Source organism: Genypterus blacodes, unplaced genomic scaffold (assembly GCF_046128005.1).
Source record: "Genypterus blacodes isolate CSIRO-AG114 ecotype Tasmania unplaced genomic scaffold, CSIRO-AGI_Gbla_v1 ptg000283l_1, whole genome shotgun sequence".
NCBI lineage: Eukaryota > Metazoa > Chordata > Actinopteri > Ophidiiformes > Ophidiidae > Genypterus > Genypterus blacodes.
In genome coordinates, this window is record NW_027467074.1 from 40,151 (window position 1) to 63,225 (window position 23,075).

The 23,075-nt window shown below is 45.3% G+C and overlaps 2 protein-coding genes across 2 annotated transcripts; one reads left to right on the forward strand and one right to left on the reverse strand.

Annotated features, from left to right (window-relative positions):
- The first annotated feature begins 1,109 nt into the window (after positions 1–1,109).
- LOC143017406 (parvalbumin-7-like) lies at positions 1,110–5,544 on the forward strand. The gene is made up of 5 exons (XM_076172111.1): positions 1,110–1,185; positions 3,652–3,720; positions 3,933–4,062; positions 4,168–4,277; positions 4,947–5,544. Exons 2-5 carry the CDS (start codon positions 3,660–3,662, stop codon positions 4,970–4,972), a joined length of 327 nt encoding a protein of 108 aa, XP_076028226.1. The 5' UTR covers positions 1,110–1,185; positions 3,652–3,659; the 3' UTR covers positions 4,973–5,544.
- Positions 5,545–13,902: 8,358 nt separating this feature from the next.
- On the reverse strand, positions 13,903–21,534 carry baiap2l2b (BAR/IMD domain containing adaptor protein 2 like 2b). Its single transcript, XM_076172113.1, is given in 13 exon segments — positions 13,903–13,978; positions 15,115–15,603; positions 16,097–16,183; positions 16,601–16,808; positions 16,962–17,064; positions 17,393–17,497; positions 17,854–17,985; positions 18,326–18,415; positions 18,882–18,953; positions 19,622–19,683; positions 20,498–20,584; positions 21,254–21,329; positions 21,481–21,534. Coding segments are annotated over 13 exon segments (1,641 nt in total).
- Between the last annotated feature and the right edge of the window lie 1,541 nt (positions 21,535–23,075).

Below are 23,075 nucleotides of genomic sequence, written 5' to 3' on the forward strand. Positions count from 1 at the left end.
GAGGCATGACGGGCTGGGAGGGGAATCAGTTTGACCTTCAGACTGTTACTGGGCAAAGTAATGCTGAAGTCACAATGGGAGAAACAGGCGTCAATGCTAAAGATGAGTCATCTGACCCATTTCCACCTCCCAAGGCGAGGACGAGGGGTTGGGTTTTTGGGAGGCATCTATGCTAACCTCATTTACATTCCTCCCCTTTCCAAGTGACGAGCAAATGTAGATGTTCCATGTAAAATCTTTGCAGGCTTAGTCTCTCTCTAAAGGTCGGCTCATATTGACGAACTATGACAAACTACAACTATTTAAAAGTCAGAGTTGCAATTGATATCCATTTATCTGTTGGGGTGAAGTTTCTGTTTGTGTGTGAATGTGCCGAGCTTGGTTTAGTCCAAGCCTGTTTTGGTTTGGTCCACGTCATCATCATCGTCAACGGTGCAACTGGCGTCAAACTGGAAACGCGCGCTCAGCGGAGACACAAATGCGCATGCGTCGTTTCCACAGTCGAAGGAAGAGGCTTGATGATGTAACGATGATAAGATAGACATCCGGCGCGCGGCACAATCGTTTCCGGCCCGCGAGATAAAATTTGAGGTTGATCAGATCTGACCCCGCCGGTCGATCGCGCACACACCGTACTGGTACTACACATCCCAGCATGCACTGCGATCCGTTTGCGGTTGCCGGAAAGGATGTGTGTGTGTGTGTGTGTGTGTGTTTGTGTGTGTGTGTGTGTGTGTGTGTGTGTGTGTGTATGTGTATGTGTGTGTGTGTGTCAGGGGTTAATGCAGATTGTCTGTGTACGTCCAATTTATCCTGCATTTTCTGTTTTGGCCATAGAGAGAGAGGGAGAGAGAGAGAGGGAGAGGAAGAGGGAGAGAAGGCCAGGTTGAAAACAGTCGGAGAGGATTATTAATAGGCCTGTGTGTGATTTGTTGGTGTGGTGGAGAAAGCGATCACACTCCAGGGCCGACGGTGTGTTATGCGTCCCGCCTCGACACACGCCTTTCTCAAAATAGAGGGAATACTGAGGGGTGGGGGTGTGGTGGGGGCCAGTGTGTGTGGTGTTTGTAGGCGACTATAAAAGTCTTATTGTGTGTGTCCCCCCCATCTTAGGCCCTTCTTCTTCTTCTTCTCTCTTCTCGCCACTCATTCCATCTTCCGTCCCTCTCTGTCCCGTTGGCTCAGGTAAGAGAGACAAAATACCAAATGTTGTGCCAGAAAACTCTTATCATGTACTCTGTGAATACAAACACACACTGGCTGTGGAGTAAAACGTCAAATAAGTGAGGAATAGATAACAGGGAAGGTTTGCTTGCAGTGTTTTACACCATACAGGTGATCAAGAGTCAATGAAGAAGGAATTTTAAGTGGAATGCAACAGAATGGAGTAAAATAATCTTACACATCTTTGAGATTTAGATTCAGATTCATATTTATAAATGCTGAAGAAGTGAAAGTTTGCACAATGAGGGAAACTGAAAATTCTAATTTTATGTGATCAAAAACTTTCTACAATCTATCTAATTTGATAAGTGTTATTGTCTGTTTCTCTAGTCCCGTGTTTCCAGACTTTCCTTTATTTTATTATTATTATTATTTATTATTATTTTATTATGTGAAGAGTTTGTCTGTGTTTTGGGTGGAAGTCCTGATTCCGTCCTGACCTGTCAGGGTGACACAGCGTGGTCACAGGCACAGGAATGCATATTTAAGGAAGTTCAACCTTTAAGGGACAACTTGTTTAAATAAAATATACCTTTATCCTGTATGAATAATACATTTCCTGTGCCGTGGCTCGCTGCTGACCTGCACTCTTATCTGAATTCCAAATACAGCTCACAGCCATCTTGTGTGCTGTAGGCTAATATAGATAATATTGATGCTGACCAACATCTTCAATTCAGAAATTTCCATCTCCTTCAAGGACACAAAGAAATCGATTTTGTGTGAGGGACCAAGGTAACTTTGTTGAGGAAAGTTTGGTTTTACATCCAACTTCTAGTCTTTATTCATAGCATCCTCTCAGTGCAGAAGTGACTTTCATTTCACAAACAGACGCAGTGCTGAACAACAGAACCTTGCTGGTCCATCCCAGTGCTCATATGTGATCACTGCAGCCCCTCAGTGCTGAAGCCACCTTCATACTTTACAGGACCATTATGATCTGCAAACCTTTCCCTGAGACATTTCATTTAGATTTCAAAGTTCTCATTTTAGCTTCAGTGTCAAACCATTACAATGCTCTGCCTTGCTGCTGTACCACTGTGCGCGCTGAGTGAAAACATGACACATTCTGTGTTGGCAGGTCAATTCTAATCTGTTATATGTTAATGTGGAAATGTAGCAAGTTGGGGACGTATAAAGGGAAGCGATCAGAATATCTGTCAGAGCTGAGCAGTACAGAAAAAGTACAATCCACACACTGCGTTGTGGAGAAGCTCAATACTTGAATTGATTGATGGATTTATTATATGTTTGCTGAATGGAAGACTGCTGGTAATAGTTTGGAAAACTTTGGTTTCTGCTCGAGACAATTCAGCCACAACAAACCAAGAGACGATGACCTGATGTGCCCTGGATAGACACAGAGGCTTTCTATTTGTAAGATGTCATCTGATCGATGCAGTGAAACACATGCACACATCAACACATCTCAAGAAACTCAAACACACTGTCACTAATTGGCTTTTGCTGCCAAAAGACACAACAGGTGGAGAGAAAGTTGAGATGAGAGCACAAACGCCAACATGGCCTCGGTCACTCTATCCCCTCCTTAGGCAGGGCAAGCATGTTGTTGGGTTCAAAACACTGCAACTTGCATTGGGGAGGGGGAGAGAGAGGGAGGCAGGGAGGGAGGGAGGGAGAGAAAGAGACATAGAGACAGAGAGAGGGGGGGAGAGGCAGAGAGAGAGAGAGAGAGAGATTCACTTGAAAAGACACTTACACATTCATCGAACATCTGTCTTGACAACACTTGTTTCCAATGTTCAAGACAGACAAACCTTAGAGCCTCCAGCTCAGTCCTGCCACCTTCTGGTCTCTACAGGTACTGTGACTTAATGCAACTTGAGAACATGGGATTTGTTTTAAGGGAAGCTTGACTGAGAAGGTCAGGGCCTCCTTTACATCCATGAATATGGCTCACACACAACACTACATGCTCGCTTTGGCCACAAGCTTGAAGTCTAAAGAATTGTGTGGAGGAAATTATTCAAGCTAGATGGTTTACACAAGGCACAATACAGTGAGTCTTCCAATGTTTTAAAAGCAGAGACCAATCAAAGCCAAGGGTTCATGGCTGCTCTGTGCTGCATCACAGCCATAGTCAAAGCCAGAGGCCACACATGTTCAATCACAGGTCCATTTCAGTAAGAGATGCAGAGTTGTGGAATTATTTGTTTTGATAAAAAGTGAATGTCTTGTCCATGGCCTTTGATGACCTCCCGAGTGTGTTCAGTTGTGCTGTGGTCACAAAACAGTGTGTGTGTGTGTGTGTGTGTGTGTGTGTGTGTGTGTGTGTGTGTGTGTGTGTGTGTGTGTGTATGTGTGTGTTTGTAAATGCCATGTTTCATCATCCCCTCTCCCTCTCCCCCTTCTTCTCTCTCTCCCTCTCTCTCTCTCTCTCTCTCCCCCCCTCTCTCCCTCCTCAAGCAGACAAAATGGCTATGACAGATCTGTTAAAAGCTGAGGATATCAAGACAGCTCTTGATGCCTGTGCAGGTTTGTAAGAGTTGGCTTATTAGCACATACTCACACAGCTGGGACTCATCCCTTTAAACTGGTACATCTTACTCTAACACTCTCTTTGCTTTGTTTGTGTTTAGCCTCATTGTTTAAGCACGATTACAGCCCACGTCACCCCCATATACATTCTTAGCAAACCTGTAAGTAGACGTATGAGCTGTTTGGACCTCTTCTTCTCTCATGTACAGCAGCAGAATTCAACCCAAAGAGGTTCTTTGAGATGGTGGGAATGAAGGCCATGTCAGCTGAAAACGTCAAGAAGGTTTTCAAGGCCCTGGATGTGGACGAGAGTGGATTCATAGAGGAGGAGGAGCTCATGTGAGGGACTCCAACATTTCATATTCCAAATACAAACAGTAAGTGTGTCCTGGGGATGATTACATATATGAAAACCTTGTACTGTTCTCGTTGTCTCCTTACCAGGTATGTCCTGAAGGGCTTTTCCAAGGATGGCAGAGATCTCACCGACGCAGAGACAAAAGCATTCCTCAACGCCGCAGACAAAGACGGAGATGGAAAGATTGGCATTGATGGTGAGAGGGGGAGGGGAGTTTGTAAGAACAGGAGTGAGATGCACAGGTGGCATAGAGGAACAGGATTCTCACTCACTACCACAGAGATCCAGGTTTATTGCTAAACAAGCCCCAGAGCCACACTGTGGCTGTTAATGCTTCATATCAATGTACAGGGACACCATGTGGGGCTTAAGACTCAAATGCTCTCAAAACGCCCCAAAAAGGGTGGATAAGTCTTTAATTAATAAATAAATAAACAATTCAAGTGGGGCGGGCAGGCAAACTGCCCCAAAGATCAACGCCCGACAGAGGCTGAGGAAGATCAACAAAAACCACGATCAGACAAAGGATGAACAGGAAATCAGGCAGGCTGGCACACATGAGACAGGCAAAAGAACCTCGGGTGGTTGAAGAACCCAGCACAAGGTTTTCCCAACTTTGCAAACTGACATGACATGAGACGCCTTCCATTGAAGGTGGCATTTGAAGAGCACGAATCAGGGACCTGAACCTGAAGCTGCTACCCAAGTCTCCTTTAATGCTTTATTTGGGACAGTGTCAAGTAATTCATTGATATGATGACAGGGGCAGCGCTGATACCAATTTATTCTTAGCTAGAAATTAGACAATGAAAATTCCATTGACATTGAATTACATTTTGTAATTTTATAATTGTTTGTGTTTCAGAGTTCGAGGCCTTGGTGCATGAGTAGGCTACAGCTGTACTCCTCCTCCTCCTCCTCCTCCTCCTCCCCCCGCTCCTCTTCCTCCTCTCATCTTCCTCCTCCTCCATCCATTCATATTCTAGAACTGCCACTAAGCTCCTCTCACCTCCCTCGGGACCCCACGCATGGAGTCACACCAGGCCTCAACTCTCAACACAACGCCACCAGACTGGGCTGCCGAGGAGGAACAGAGACGAGGAGCACGAAGGGCAAAGCTGGAACCGCTGTTACTCTTCATCTTTTTTATAGTGATAAACTCACATGCTGTATGGCTTCTAAATTATTCTTACAGATGAAGGTAGTATGTGGTTTCCAAACAGGTGGTGCTGGTTCTCTTGGTGGTGTACGTGTTCAAAAGCTTAACCCTTATTTCTTATTCTTACTTCTGGACGTTCACGCTTCCCTGTTCTTTCCTCCTCTGCTCTCCCTCCACCTCCTTCATCTCTTTCCTCCACCACCACCTCCTCTGTTCCTTCCTCTGGTGAGACGCCATAGTAAATAAATGATATAGTAATCAAATATAAATGATAACAAAGCCAAGCTGTGAAGACTGAAAATATCTGAATAAGTGACTGAGAATTAAAAAAAACTTGAGTTAATCGTGTCTTTACTTTTTGTTTGCAAATAACAGACGTTGAGAATGAGAATTTATCCTTTATTAAAGCATTAACATTCATGATTGACCTACCTGACCTGGTCCTGAAAGATGTGAATGAAGCGGGTATGTCTGATGGTGGTGAAGTGTGTGAGGTCAGTTTTGTTTTGTTTACATATATGAACAAACTGTCAAAGCAGAAAATGACACTACACAGTCTTTTGTGATCACAAATAATACACTTTATTCAAGTTATGACATTTTGCTCACTAGTGCACACAGTGTTGTTAACATTCAGTCGCTTCGTCCTTTAATCTGCAAGAAATACTTACCTTTGTTTTCAATCTTCACGAGCTCCTCTGACAAAAGGCCTGAAGCCTGTGAAAGATGACCTTTTAAGAAGCCTTGTAAAAATCCACAAGGAGCTGATATGTTGTTTATGTTTGTTTATCTTAGGTGTGTTAGATTTCAGATGTTGTAGGGTCAATTCTCTTGCATGTGTCTGGGCCTACTTCATGTGGGTCTACAGCTTGTGTGTCATTTGGAAGGGCAGATCTATTTCGTTATGTTAGTTTGAAGTTTTTTTTATTACTTAGGACTTTTAGTTTAGGTCCTAATTAAATAATTTCTTTTTTCTAAATTCTTATGTTAAATCAGGATTTATTGACTTTTGTCATTTGTTATCAAAACTTGCAACTTTATTGAAGCATTCTTTTCTTTTTACACCTTTGTCCTCTTGCCTTTTCTGCTTGGTGCTTGACAGAGTTCCATGCCAACTCGATTGAGTTTCTAGGATAGCAGGTGAGCAGGTGAAGATGGATCCTAGAAAGATTTAGGCACTGGCAGACTCGTGCTCGTACACATTCCTGAAACCTGTCCAGGGGTTTCTGGGCTTCACTATCTTCTACATAAGCTTCATGAGACCTTACCCAACTTACCTCTTCCGCTACCCTGTCTCCTGGTCCCCTGAGGCAGACGGGGCTTTCACCAAGCTGAAGAGACACTTTACATCAGCACGTGTTCTCATCCAACAAGAGGCTTCATGACAGTTCATCTTTGAGGTTGATGCATTTGATACAGCAGTCGAAGCGGTACTTTGGTGCGTGTGTGGTGGCCACAGTGACATAGGAAATTAAATCCTTTGTCAAAGAAGGCCAAAGAACCCAACCAGACCCAGGTAATGGCCCTGATAACTGTCTTTCTGTGCCTGATTCACATGTCCCTCAATAGGTTCCCACCTTTCGGCTGTCCTCATGTTATCCACAGAACATTGTCCCTTCTGTAACAACATTCCATTGCTTGCTCGCACTGTGTGTGGTCACAGCAAGTCAAGCTCACCAGCCACCAATTGTCGCACTCCGTGTCCTTCCAGTTCCACGTCGACCATGGTGCCACATCGGCCTCCATAACACCGTTATACTTACCATTGTAGACAGATGTTCAGTGGCTGTACATTTCAATTCAACATCTGACCAGCCAGGGCCAACCAAGGCCTTCACCTTGTGTCACAGCCCGCAACCCCTCCTCCTGGAGTAACCTGGATCAAATACACTCACAATTCTCTGTCCAGTGCTGTCACAGGTATGTCCCCCGTTTGAAAGCTCTCTAGGCTTAGCAGCTGCCTCTGTTCCCTGCTCAAGAGGATGACATCGCCATAGCGTCTGTTCAGGCCCATCTCTGCCAGTAGTGTGGAAGGATGCCCTGCTCGGCTCTCCTCCGCTTTCCTCCGCTCTGGCAACTGCAAACAGTGCATCACTGACTGTTACCGAACTCCTGCACCTACGAAACTACCAGCTAGGTCAGAGAGTTGGGCTTTCTTCCAAGGATATTCCCTTACAAGCTGAATCCAGAAAACTAACACCCTGTTAGATTGTTACATTGGGCCTTATGGGATGGAACATATCATCAATCCCTCTGCCTTTAAACTTCAGTTGTCTCCCTCCATGAGATTTATTGCAGAATACAGCTGGATGTCCGGCCAGCTCATCTTGGATCCTTCACCCATTCAGGACGTCCATAGAGGCCACCCTGACAAGCCCGCTGGCCAATGCTCTCGTTGAAGGAGGTGCTGTCACAACTCGGCTGTGCCTCCACTTGTTTCCCTTGCGCTTTCCCTGTCTGTCTGTCTCTGTGTGTGTAGCTGGTGTAGGCATGGCTTCCTCCCTCAGCACTCTCCAGCTCCCTCCTGAGTGCGGCTCATTCACCACACCTGCCCAGCCTGCACACACGCTCCTCATCAACTCATCAACTGAACAGTATCTCTACTCCGGCAGTTCTCCATCTTACCCAGTCTTACCAAGCATTCACACATTTTTCATATACATTACCTTGTAATGTCTGTTGTGTTCCAGACTAGCTTGTGTTTGCCTAGCTCCTGTACTTTTGCTCCTAGATTATGAATGATTCATCCTCTGTTTAAAATGAGTGCAAATTTGTGACTGGTAAAATGATCCTAGATTCACTCAGCACAGACCCAAGGTGCTATTTCAATAGAATATGTGCAGCACACCTCTCTGTGGTTGACCCATGATGTCACATGCACACCCAAAGATGCGAGCAGGTCACCAGATGGTCACAGATCCTGTGATAGGTCGGTAGGTAGGTAGGGTTATCAATTGTGGTGCTAGTTGTTTTGTTGGATCCTTTGTTTGGTTTGGAGATTAAGTGGGAGCAGCAACAGAGTCATATGAGCATTCTGTAACCAAAACGAACAAAAGTTCTAGTAGTTTCCAGAGGCTTGTTTCAGTCAGTAGACTGGGCTGTGCAGAGCTGAATGCATATCAATTCTGAGTTGAGACTAATCATCATCAACCATTGATATACTGAGTGGGTCGGGCAAATTAGATTGTATCTGCGTCTGGCCTGTCCAGACAGGTGTTGATGGTAGAGCATTATTGCTTGCCAGTCACACATCTAAGCTAACAGGATGTGTTTGCCACTCAATCCCTGAACTAAGCTCAAACTGTACTGGGACGTTTCCGTGGAGCTCATATACACTGCAAATGTGAGCCGGATGGTATGACTGAGCGACCTCAGGTACGTCCTGTCCCAACGACTCATTTAGCCTTCGTCTTAGCAGGCAACATGTTCTCATTCCAAACTCGTCACATATGATGTATATGATATACTGTATATGATGATGTTGGATGTTCCAGTGTGCTCCTTACCGGACCTGCCGTGGACGACAGAGGACACCGATGATGGAGAGGAGCATCGCCTGCAGATTCCCAGACAGGGACGAACAAAGGCTTTGAATTTTTTCGTCCATTTCCCATCCAGCGCGTCGTTGGCTTTATGTTGTTCTTTCAATGATTTTCTGTGTAGTTTAGGCTATAGAGTTCAAAAAATAAATAACTTGATGTATTTTGGTGAATATGTATGCAATCTTCGGTAAATCAATCCAAATCGATCACCGACACATACTGTGTCTACATTGCCAAATTAATGCTTAATAAAGCCTGTGTTCCCAGGACCTAAACAGAATTGAAATTAGAATTGAAATCCTGAATTCTCATTAAAACAATTCCACTAATGATGAATCTAAACCAGCGTCAGACAGTTGAACCTAAATGATCCGCTTTTAAACCCTAGAGTGAGATCTATTAGGTTGTTGAAGTGTGGGATCATTCCGCCTTGGCCATGGCACTGGTATCCGTCATTGGGCCCGGGACGGTCCTTAATAAGGTCAGGGTGGGACGCAAACAGGAAGTGTGTTGCACTCTACATGAAAGAGCTACGCTATTGGCAGGATTCGTCTTCAGTCTGATCCTGACACTCCTTTGGGGTTGCTGTAAACTGCTCAATCAAAGTGTTCATGTCCTCCCCCTCTAGCTTTCTCTTTCCAGTCTGCAAACACTTGACCTTGGACTGTAATGCCAGAATGTGGAGATTTAGTCCTCTGACTTTTGTTCTTAGCTTTTCGGTTTCCCGCTTGCATAACCGGAGGTTTTCCACAGCCCGGGCTGGACGTATCGCCAGCATTCGCTTCAGTTTCTCAATCTCCTCGTCCTTTTTCTTCATTGAGACTTCATTTTCTTCTAGCTTCTTGTTTCTGGTTGACAGTTGAATGAATAGTTCGCTTTTTGTTCGCTCAGGGTCTAAGAATTTAATCAACTGCACAGTGCCAAAGTTTACATTTTTGACACCGAAGCCCTTCCCTAGATATTTAGCATCATTAAATTTGCAGCTAAAAGTCTGTGCATCCCCAGCGTTCACCAGCTTCATTTGTAGCCATGCAATGAGTTTTTCATGTGCTTCAACAGAGCGTTTCTGTTGTTTTCCTTCATGTTGCAGGTCGCTGATCAGCGTCCTGTGCCTTTCATTGTCTGTCAGCTGAGACTGTGTACGCTGCGACAGCATTTCTTTGTGGTTCTGCAGATCTTTGCGGATGGTGGCATTCTCCTCTCCCACCGCCTGAAGACTTTTCAACAGTTTGGTCTCCTTCTCTACAAAATGTGCATCTGTGTCACACAACTGATGCTTTACTCCATCCAGCTGAGTGTAAACCTGCTGCAGCTCCAGGGTTTTTTGACTCAGCTGCTTCTGTAGTTGATGCAGTAATACTTTCTGGGATCTGTCAACGTCGATCATTTCAGACAGTTTGGTATTAGCAACTGTTAACTCGTCCATGGTCTGCTCCTGCTGTTCCTTCAGACTGTTCAGAGCATTTGTGGTATTCTCCAGTTGGTGGTTCCTTCTATCAAGCAGCATGTTATTCTCTTTATTCTGTGCTCTCTCCCGCACCAATTTCATCTGGTTGCGTGCCAGACTCTGGACAATGGCAGTTTGCTGCTCACGGAATTCATCTTCTTTATCTAAGAGTTTCTCATTCAGAAGTTCTATCTTGTTTTGCCTGGCGTCCATCTCCAATTGTGTGACAACAATCCTGTCTGATATAATGGTCCTCTGAAACACTGCATCTTCAGTCTCTATCTTTTTTGCGTGTAACACTCTCTCTGTCCTCTTTAACTCCCCAGGTAGTTTCTTGTATTCGTCTCTTTCAAACAGGATCTTGCTCACCGATCCATGGAGCATGTTCCTCTCAGTTAGGAGAGCCTTATAATGTCTTTCTGACTCCTTTGTCATGATATTCAGTTTGTCCTCAGCCTCCTCCTTAAATCTTTTGAATTCCACATCAAGGTCTCGGTGTTCTGTTTGCAGCTGTGTCAGATCACATTCTTGTCTCTTCATCGATTGTTGCATTGCCCTCTGCTGTGCAGATGCTTTCATCACAGCGTCTTTCAGGTCGTCTCGCTCATCAATTGCTTCCTTTTTCCCCAAGAAACAAGCATGCAAATCTCTGCTCTGGATGAAAATCTGTTTTTTATGTGTCTCCACCTCCACTTGAGCTGCAGCTCTCTGTCTTTCCAGGATTTGCACTTGGTTCTCGAGATTTCTTGTTGTCTTTCTTTCACTGATTAACTCCCGTTCCAACTGTCTGGCTTCACTCTCTTTCATTTTCACTTGTTCATCTTTTTGTGTTATCTGCACTGTGGCATCATTCTTAAACATCACCAGTTCATCCACTTGAACCTTTAGTTGCTGTTGCTGCAGGCTCACCTGTTGGAAGGTTTCCATCTTACTTTGGAGCTCCTTCACTTCTTGGACCAGCTTTTTCTTTTGTGTTTCAGCACTTCTTTGCTCGAACATCAATTTAGATTTAGCAGCCTGAAGCTCCAAATCAAGGTTAGAAATTAAGACATCTTTTTTCTTCTCCTCTGTAACCCTGTCGATTGCTGCATTTACCTTTGCAACAGTGACCTGCTTTAATTTTCCCTTTAGACTTGTCACCACCAGTTCCTTTTGTTGGCATGTGCACTGTTCCTTAAATTTCTGCGCATTTTGAAGGGATATCCTCAGCTTATTAGCCAGTTGCTCCCTGCTCAGACCCCTAGCGGGACAAAGTTTAGTTAGCGTAGCTGCCCTAGACTCCATTACAACAGAGAAATCAAATTATGTCCACTTGTGTCGATACCCTTATAGCATCACAAAATAACTTCTGCTTTGATTCATAATGACATAATAATCAGGTGGGCTCTGCAAAAGCACCAGCATGACATCATACATCCCAAATGTTGCTTCTACTGTGTTCCACTGTCAACATTGCAACGTGACTGCAATTATACAAGTACACCACTCATGAAGTCACCTTAAGATCACAATCATCATTTTCTTATGATTATCTGCTACACCAGGATCTTCATACCGTACGTCCAAGTAGATGACAAAGAGTTGTAGGTTCACAGCTCAATCGAGTGATGAAGTGCACATCTGAAGTCACAAGTGGCTTGAAATCAACGCAGAGGGATGGCAGGGATGTTGCCACGTACAGTTTGTTTGTATTTGAAATGGTTACCGAAGTCAAACGTATGACTGGATTTGTGAATGAGCCTAATGTTTCCTGCCTGGTAATCATTTGTAAACATTGGGTCATTTGTGAATTGATTTGTGGTTTTATTTGCACTTTTAGTTATACATGTATTTATATTTCCTGTAACAGGGGAAGTTTTATTTTGAAAGGGAATACAGTTACAAGTAATGAACAGCAGCCGAACGTCCTCCCATCCTATTGTGACCTTTTGTGTAATATTGTGCTTTAGTTAATACAATTTGCTGCAGAAAGTGAATTTTTCAACAACATTTCTTGTTAAATATGATCATAAACTGAATGCAAAGCTTCTAATTCAATATTGCACAATAACATATGGAAACATAAAGGAAAGTTGAACTATAGATCTCTATTATGCCATGATCTTGGTTTGGCACATTGGTCACATTCTTCCAAATGAAAGATGATGTCTGTCGTCAAATTCAGGATGTTTATTGTCTTTCACATGAAAATATTGTAAAACTGTAAAATACACAAAAATATAGAAATCAACTTACATAGGCAAAGCTTCTCAACACACTGGAAATTTATTTGTGGATACAAAGGAGTTAAATAAAATCACAGCGAGCCTTAATACTGTTAGCAAGACTGCTATGACATGATGCAAACAATTGGGTTTGACCCGCTGGCAAAGATAATGAATCGGGTCTGAACATTGAAATGGTTAAGATCTTTCAGTATCCAGCAGGATTCTATGCTTTTTGTGGGTGGAATTATCTTTCTGTTCCTCTCTGACTTTATAAGGTCATAGATGAGGCCATTGAGCTGCTCTTGTCAAACTTTCACCTGCATGTTCTCCTCGACTGGATGATGCTATACTACCATAACCTTACACCCCTTACATAATACTCCACTGTGAAACAACAGGTGTACAGTATACCTGCTGACAGGAAGTCACTATGTGTGTGAGGGGAGTGGATGAATAAGGGGTTTTGGTCAATTATGCAACTGATGGGTGCAAATGGAAGTGTTTTACATTCATGGCATCCCATAGGAACGATGAGTCAGCATGATTTTAAAGACATCCAAGCTGTGAACTGCCAATCATGATAGTAATTGTGATGAAATGGTCCAGAAGTGTATAATTACAGATTACAGACCTGATTTGTTTTAAGGTGCAACAGCTCCTTCTATCTTCACTAAACAGGTTCTCAGTCTGATCCCAGGTGTTTAAGTTGAGGCCTTGATGCTCATTTATGAACTCATTACCTTAAACACTCGTGTCCATGTTTGGAAGTGACCCATATTCCACCCTGATTCCATTTACAGCAAGAAAGAAGACGTGCATGGCCTGCATGCGCACACCAAAACAACAACGACTCAAATAAAGCTGTTCATGAATATTAAAGGAATTGTGATACAAGATTCATGTCAGGTATTATTTGCTGTGGAGACCAGATGACAGCTCGCCGTGCATTGCGGGTGAGAATAGTATAAAGAAGTTAAAGGATGAGCAAGCTGAGTGGAGTTAGATGCAAGAAAGCACAGAAGTCTGCTTGTTTTATGGTCACAGATGTGATATGTATCAAACCTAAGAGGGAAGAGAAATGATCAGATGTTTGTGTTCACCGCACTCAGGAGAATAATCACCGTGGCAACATGTGAACCAGAAAATTGGATGTGGGCCACAAATGCAAGAAAACAAAACTTAGTCAATAAAATGCAACAAAGGAATGAAAGTAAAGTAAAGTAACCCATCAGATATACAGACACATGGATGAGGACTCGGAAGGTTTTAGTTGAGGAGTTACTTGATCAGGAGTGCTCATCTTATTCAACTCAACTCACTCACCATGTCTTCTGCTGACCCTCTGGATCAAAGCCCTCACATGTCAGAGATGACACTGAAACAAAGACGTCGCCCTCCCCCTCCGCCTCCAGCGGCTGACCTGGCAGCCTGGGTTACACAACCGGTCTGCACCGGCCGCTGATGGATCATTGAACCCGAGGTGCAGATCTATCATTGGTTGTCGTGGGCCGAAGCTTAACTGTGGCAAATGGGTTTGTGCCCCTGAAATGAGAGGGTGATGGAAAATGTCACACGACACCTCACGTGTTCAAACACAAACCTCACACACAGCACGGAAACCTAAGACCATTAAGGAAACACACCCTCACTCAAAATGGCCTCTGCTTTGAACTTCATTTTGACTTGTTTAGGTTTGATGGCCCCAAGCTCCAAAATAAAAGCCCAAGGCTCTGAAAATGCACACTTTGACCTTTTGAGTTTGTTTTCATTACATATTACAAACTGATTTTACTAACTGTACTAACGTGTATGTACTCTAACTTCATCGTCCCTCCACTGTGTCTAGGTTCCCTTCTTGTTCATGGAGACAAACATGAGGAATGCTAAATGAGGACAAATGTCCAGTTGGAACAATGCAACATGAATTAACCTAACTTTTCATACTGCGACCACACTGTCACAATCGGACATGTATAGGAGTCCAGCACCACATATTGAAGTGGCCCAAATCTGATATGAAAAGATCAGATTCCATGTTTGAAGATGCCATGGTGATGACATCATTCCCAGGAGATTTTTGCTTGGAACCATGATGTCATATCCCCCCAATCCCTCTGCGATTTGCTTGTAACTCCACTCACTAGACGGCCAACAGGCCTCACTCAGTGCAAAGAGCTGACCACACCAAGAGCAACATCAGCAACCCACCGAGAGCAACAAGCCTCGACAAGAAACACCATCAACAGCACCGATGCTGCATTCAGATAGATGAAGTGTAAACATCAACACTTTACAAGCCTTCTTAGCCTGACGCCTAACGTTTCATCATGCAAACACCCTTTGACCCAGATTGCTTTTTCAAGCATCTTGTCCAAACAGTGGAAAGTTGAGAAAAGAAAAAAGAAAATGCATTGGAAGGACGCCAGCAAGCCAACACACAATCTAATATCATACAATGTGAATGTCAAACTACTCCAGTGATGAGATTCAGCAGAAACTTCACGGAATTAAAAGCCATTTTTCTGCCAACACACACACACACACACACACACACACACACACACACACACACACACACACACACACACACACACACACACACACACACACACACACACACACACACACACACACACACACACACACACACACACACACACACACACACACACAATTACCTGGGAAAGAGTGGGTTTTCAGGTGGTCCATGAGGTGACAATGCCTAAGAGACGAGGATTGAATGAACATGAACAAACGATTCTCCTAACAGAATTACCATGTCAAGACCAGAATAACACATTTGGACATTATGGGTCAGGGTCATTTCTCATCAGAATTCAACCCGCAGTACCTTGACATCAGATGCTGACTCGCCCTTCCTGTCCGGGAGGGGAGAGATGGGTTGAAAGTCTGCAGAGGCCCTTCTGAGAGTCTGACTGGAGGGAGGAGGAGGCGGCGGAGGCGGCGGAGGTGGATGTTCGTTGATGCTCTTTATCTGACTGGACTTTGTCTCCATCGCTGCATTCGCCTTCCTTTCCGGTAGCGGAGATGACGTCCGGAAGTCGACTGAAGCCCGCCGGTCGGGTGTGGCCGGAGGCGGGACGTCTCCGTAGCTCTTGCTTTCTGATTGGTCAGTGTAGGTGTCCAGTAGATTGTTCATACTGTGGCTTCGTAAAGTGTCACCACTGAGGAATCAGAGGGACACACACACAAAACATCTGAGAACCAAAACAGGTTGGTGACCTACAATCTCCATGAATAACCAACCGCCCCCGTTCTTGGATTTAGCTTGGCAACGAGGCCCCGAACAGACGAAGATGAATAATGGACGTCTTGCAAAAAGTACAGAAACTCTGACTGTTCCATAGATTTGACAAACTTGTTTCTCAGAATCAGACATTTCTTCAATAATATGTAGTTTCTCCTGGAAGGACGTTACAAGGTCTGAAGTGGACGGCATTCCGAGTCACGCCTGTGGGTTTTCCCATATCCCTGTCCTGGACAAGAGCAGGGTGTGTCGTGCCCGCCCAGAGTGTGTATTTGAAAAGGGCTACAGAGGATCGCCTCCATTTTCCTCCAGATGAGGGTCCCCAACTACAAACATATACTAGGCCCCTACAGGAGGTCAGAGCTGTGGATGTTTTGGACATCTGATGGGACTGACAGTGATGTAATCCGTACCTTGTGGCTAAAGTGTTAGAGAAATCCTCAACCGGAGCCACGTAAGCAGCAGGGAACCAGCCCTGACTGAGGCAGAGAAGACAGGTACAGATCAGGCAAAAGCAAACAGAGACTGCACACACTCAATACATGTCACTTAGAGATGAGTTATTAATACTTTAGAAAGAGAGCAATAATGACCATTTAACTATTGTTCTGTAAAGGGAGATTTCTGTTTCTGTTTTCTAAAGTCGTCATCAATTATTAAAGGAAAAGATCAGTGCAGCTACAAAGTTTATATTCCTGGTAACGTTCACTATTTATCCCTGACAGAAGTGAATCCTGGGCCACTCAGGGTTTTCCTGTGGGGATAAATTGCTCATATTGACTCACTCCAGATAAGGGTCAATCTGTCACTCTGTGTCATTTTATGTAGATTCCAATCCAGACAACATATCCAGCAAATGTTTGCATGCATGTGTGGATTCTGTCACATCCACGCACCGTAAACTGTTGTCAGTGCGTCCGTACAGCCAACCGTTGCGCGGCTCCTGGACCAGCACCACCACGGTTTCTCCCCTGGTGAACGGCAGCAGCTTTGGGTTGGAGGAGGAGGGATGAGACACCAGTGCTCTCATGGCTCTCCCCGATGGGAGGCCCAGAGATTCCCCCACTGAGCTGGAACGAGACCGGCTAGGGAGGGGAGAGGGTGCTGGGCAGGAGAAAGATGAAGATAAAAGAGGAGGAAAATGGTGAGAGGGAGAAGGTTAGGGTTGTATCTGATTGGCTTGATATGAATGTATGCTGCTGCGTAGCCTTAAATAAACCCAGTGTGCCTTAATGGGCTGTAGTGCAGACCTCCCACCTCTGGAGGGCACTCTGCCCAGTGCCTGCTGCTCCCTCCTGGCCCAGGACATGTCTTCATCTCTTGCCACGGTCTGCAGCAGGGAGCTCACCGAGCCTCGAAGCTGGAAAGACAAAACAAACACAAGATGGCACACTGAGTTTCTTTAGTTTCAGTGGGAAGTTATAGGGCATTAAGATGCTGGTGCAGCACAGAAACACATCAGTATGAAGACTGTCAACACACATCAAACCAAGAATATCTAGTCCAGCACAGTCTTGTAAGCTTTAGGATCACTGGTGCGTCTGTGTTTGTGCTCTCTGTTGATCCTTGCTTGAGCATTGTTGTTTTCTCAGGCTCAGCTGATGATCGTTAGGGTCTGACAGTGAAACATGGCATAGCTGAATGTGAATCTCATAAGCTTGAGTTTACATCACAATAAAGGTTTGAACCTGTGCCTCTTGGTCTGAATGGGTGGGCGTTCGAGGTCTGGAGCCTCTGGTCTCGTTCACTTTCTCCTTCCATCCGTCTGCCTTTTGCTGGAGAGACGAACCGGTCTGAAAACCAACCAGAGAACAGGGAACCTGGTTACCTGGTTACCTGGTTACCTGATCGGGCTGCTGCCAAGTAAACACACAGCATGCTCGCCCTTAAAATGCTATCGTGGCCAAAGAAACCATCTTAGTGATGCAGAGACTTTTGGTTTGTGCATAAGAGAATCAATTATTCACTCATTTTTAAAAAGCAAGGACAGCCTGAAGCTAACTCCAAACGTCTCCAAGACAGAACTTCTGCTTCATGAAACAGGTCCCAGGAAGACATCTAGACTGTGTGTGTGTGTGTGTGTGTGTGTGTGTGTGTGTGTGTGTGTGTGTGTGTGTGTGTGTGTGTGTGTGTGTGTGTGCGTGTGTACCTTGTTTATTAGAAAGAGCAGCGACTGGGTGAGGCCACAGTGTTTCTCTGCTAGGAAACGATACCTTCTCTCCTCCTCCCTCAGAATCTCCTGCTGACTCTGCCTCAGGTACACCATGTACTCACTGTTCTCCTGAGAACACACACACACACACACACACACACACACACACACACACACACACACACACACACACACACACACACACACACACACACACACACACACACCCACACACACACACACACGTTGGCAAGTACAGAGGGATGCAGCAGGAATAGTAGACTAGTGAGGAAATAACTACAGAGACGACACACACATGATAGAGATGCACTCTCTGTCTGAATCATTCACATGCTGGGATGCTTGAGGAAGTCGGCACTTACATCCTTGTACACTTTCTTTCTCTCTCACACACACATACACAGAACTCGGCACTAAAATGCTGTGAAGAGTGTGTGTGTGTGCCTACCAGAGAGTCTCTGTAGGTTCCTCGTCTGAGTTGTTTCTCTAAAGCTTCTGCCTGGTTCCTCACCTCCAGCTCATAAACTCTGCGACTCCCCTGCAGGCAACAAAATGATTTCAGAAGCTCTCCTGTGGCTTCAAACATCTGGCTTTATAGCAGCTACCTCACAGTGGGACCTGAACCGCCCCCCCTCACTCAACCACACAGCCTCCTTACACATTTGTGTTAAAGCAGTTGCTGTTGTGCGTCATGTTTTAGCAGAAACTGCAGATCTGTCTTCAGCTTGTGTTTACAGTCTCATGTTATGATTCTATTTTCCTGGTTTGAGATCCAGAACAGTTTGAATTCCTTCCTCTCTATCCTACTGTGCCTCAGAGTAGCAGTGTGTGAGTATTGACTCCCTCTTTCACTTCTAGGTGAGACATGATTGACACCTGTGTTAAATGCTGGGATTTGTGCCCTGGCCTTGTTTGTGCCCACATCACACTCTGCCAGTAGGAGGCGCCACATAGACGGGATATTTTTCACAGAGCTCTCGGATTATGGATTGATGGAAACTCACCTCGATGTACTCCTCATCCAGCGTGACGTTCTTCTCCATGGCCTGCAGCACCTCCACCTGGAACCATCGAAACTGTGGCAGAGAGAAGAGCAGAGTCGTCCTCTGAGGTGGAGGAGTGACAGCGCGAGCTCCTCTCTTGTTCAAACAGACGTTCTAAACGATTGTTTGTTTTGTTTGAGTGCATCTATATGCTGTGTTCAGGACTCCAGGCAGCTTTGTAATCAGAGTCCAGGCTTCTTTTACTCACACAGACAAATACCACGCAATGCAATTTTAATCGAGCGGTGGAATGCGAGCAGGATCTGCTTTTCAATGTGAGATGCTCAGATCTGATCGGCATAAGTAAATGCAGGAAATGCTTGAAGAGACTTGAATACAGCAGAATTCAATTCTGCTTCTGGCCCGGGTTCTTTAATCAAAGCAGCTTCCCTTCGTAGCAGAGTGGGTGTCACTGATATAAAGGCGACCTCACACATTAGAGCGTTCCATACCTGTATTCTCAGTTCTGCTCCTCTTCTAAGGAGACAGCCCGCAGTGCTGTGGCGTTTGAGGAACCGGGACTTAGCTCGGAAGTCAGACTTTCAACTTAGAAACGCCAAATGGCAGATTCTCAATGCTGTGTTGTCGAGGCAAACTCCTCGCATTCAGCCATGTTTCTTGTTTGTATATGTATCGTGTAATTGTTTCAAATTTGAAAGAGCGACGGCGTGAGAAGCTTCAGTTTAGATGAAAGTACTGACCACTCCCTCCATCTCTGCTGTGAGTCTCCTCTGTGTCTCTGATATCTGCACCAGGACATCCCCTGTTTGACACACAAAGACAAGAGTCAAACCAAGCAGAAGAAGAAGAAGAGGAAGACTGTTGGGCTCACTGTCACAATCCAACGTATCTACAAAGCCGTCTCATCCAGGTATTTCTGACCGAGTTAACCGAGCTGCCACCATGAAGTCATCCGGGCCTCTGCATTGTGAGCGCCTCAGCTTTTGTCCGCTGTCACGGCTTGTGGATCTGCTAATGAATTGACTGTGACTGAAAGACTGTCCACATCAATAATTCAGGGGCCGTCACTGGAGAGGACCCCCCCGGTCACGCTGTGGCTCCCCGACCTTTCCAGTTAGCCAACTTAGCAGAAGCAAGCGTGTCATGCTGCGCTGTATGAGCACACACACTCTCAACGGGGATGAGTTATCACAATGCTAATTACAGCTAACAATGCTATCACACTATCTCCAGGGTCAGAGAGAAAGTGAAGCCTGCTGTGGAAAATACTCATGCATGCATCAGTGCACACAAATACACACACACACACACACACACACACACACACACACACACACACACACACAGGTAGACACAAAAGAGAGTATGAGAAAGAGCAGAAAAGTGGACACGTCATGTAAAGGTTGCTAAGGGTGTGTGTCTGTGTGTCTGTGTGTGTGTGTGTGTAGGGGGGAGGTGGGAGTGGATGTGTGTAACACTTTATAATCATCATTGACATTAACTTGACTGAGCACTTGAGGGACAATTGTGTTTCTGCACAACTCATGAATGCAATCAATGAACAGAATGGGTTTATAATCATCCACACACACACACACACACACACACACGCTTACCAAGAGAGCGAGATGAAAGAGTGTGAAGTGCCTGGTCACCCATCTTGGCCACAGCGCTGAAGTAGGCCTCGCTGCACACGGCCAAGGCTGCGGTACAGAACACACACTTCACATTACACACCTGTTAGCACCGCCGCTCCTGATCGCCTATATGATGACCTCATGATGAAAACAAGACTCGCACTGCCCGACATGTGATACGCCACTTCTGTCCAGGAACAGGCCCGTGCCAGTGCCGCTCAGGTTACCGCGGTGACCGCTCACCCTGGTGCATGAATGATACATGCTGCTTACCCAATTACCAGTGCAGTGTGTGTGTGTGTGTGTGTGTGTGTGGCCCAGAGTGCAGAGACACAGATGAGCAGCAGGGCCAGATACTGACAGATAAACTGGGGGACATATCTGAGATGAACTTGATTGATTGAATGAGAGGTTTGGTCCCTGAGGTCACCGGCAGCAGCTTCTCTCTAAGTTCTATCTCTAGGAAATGACTGTGGTGAGGAAGAGCTGACTGGTGTGGCTTAGAAGCTCCCCCTTTATGGATTGGGCGGACAGCCTGCGTCTCCTGTCCCTCCCCTGGTGTTACGCATGGTGAAGAACCTTCATTTCCAGCAGCCATCTTGGGGCTTGGGGCTGAATTATTGCATTTTCCCCATTAACACCATTATGCACCCAACGTTTTCCCCATTATTAGGTCTATCGATCAATTCGCAGCCTTATTGCATCGCCGAGCATCGATCGTCATCACTGGCTCACCTTGGAAGGCTTTGATGTAGCTGTTTCCAAGAGCAACCAACCGCTGGAGGCCGGGATTGAAGTGCTCCATCAAGTGCTATCCAAGTGCACACACACACACACACACACACACACACACAAATGTGAAATCTGCATGATAATAAGTCACCACAGAAAGGTCCATACATTACATACAGTACACGTACTTCATACCTTTTCCATGTAAGATAGAGAGAATCTGGACTCACCGAATAGACAGATAGAGTCGATCTGTGAAGCTGGTCACTGCTGGCTGCGGACATTATGACCAGGAGGAATATGAACTTCAACACAAAGGAAAAAAAGGCCTCAGAAAAGGACCGAGTCTATGAATGCAAGGCACCCAAAGCTGTAAACAAAGTGAGCCTCAAAGTTCTGCAAAGACTTTGTGTTCCCATTCAAAGTTCAGAAGCAGTTTCCTCTGGCAGCGTCTCTCCCGTGTGTATTGAGCTTTTCAGACAGTGAAAGTCACCTTCACTGTGATACGACGTCCCAGAGACCGACAACACCCGTCTAACACAACCACGGCTCTTTCCCCCTCAGCTTTTCTCTTCTTCTCTCATTCCTTAATTAGTCCTGTACACACACACACACACACACCATCCTGTCATCAGCTGTTTTCAAAGACGGAGCAAGAGAGCAAGGGGGAGAGAAAAGGCCCCGGGTGTCATGGATACGGCCCGGGCCAGGTGAATTATTGATCGGAGCCCTGAAAGGAAAGGAGGATGAGGACAGCCAGCTGCCCAACCAGCTGTGACGCAGACTCACACCCACGGGAATGCCTCAACCTCAGTGAGGCAAAACACTCAAATCCTTTACCATCCAACTGCTACCTTTCAAAGTGTAGTCAGGCTCAAACAAAGAGCCTGCAGACAAACACAAGGAATCCAGGTATTTACATTCTGTGACAAATATGATCATTACAGCGCCACCATGAGGCCAATCAGTGCCAAAATTCAACTGATTCTCCCCTGAGTCATGTTCAACCACCAAGACCAGCCCAAAAAATTTTGAGATGAAAACTTAAACTTCAAACTCAAACCAGAGAAGTTGTGAGATCCAGAGGGTTAACAAAGGAAACGTCTCTCTCTCTCTCTCTCTCTCTCTCTCCCTCTGTCTCTCCCTCTCTTCTTTCTCTCTCTCTCTCCTTCTGTCTCTCCCACTCTCTCTCTCTCTCTCTCTCTCTCTCTCTCTCTCTCTCTCTCTCTCTCTCTCTCTCTCTCTCTCTCTCTCTCTCTCCCTCTCTCTGTCTCTGTCGCTCTCTCTCTCCCTCTCTCCCTCTGTCTCTCTCTCTCTGTCTCTGTCGCTCTCTGTCTCTGTCTCTAATCTCTCTCTCTCTCTCTCTCTTCTCTCTCTCCCTCTCCCTCTCTCTCTCTCTCTCTCTCCCTCTCTCTGTCTCTGTCGCTCTCTCTCTCCCTCTCTCCCTCTGTCTCTCTCTCTCTGTCTCTGTCGCTCTCTGTCTCTGTCTCTAATCTCTGTCTCTCTCTCTCTCTCTCTCTCCCTCATCTTACATGTTATTTCCTAATGAATGTTGTTTGTGTTACTGCTCTTCCTGCTTCCTGCTGTACTCTTGTATAATTCCACTGGAGGTTCCTCTTGCTCGGCCGGCCGTTGGTTTCCTCATCGTCCTTGAGAACTTTGGGATGGGGATCTGGTATTTATCTGATGCTGGGCGCCTGTAAGGCTCTTTGGAGCATTGTTTGTGATATTGGCCGATAGAAACAAAATGGACTTGACCATTGAAAAGATCTTATCGGTATATTTACCTTTATTTATATTCAAGTATTCTATATTTTTGTACTGA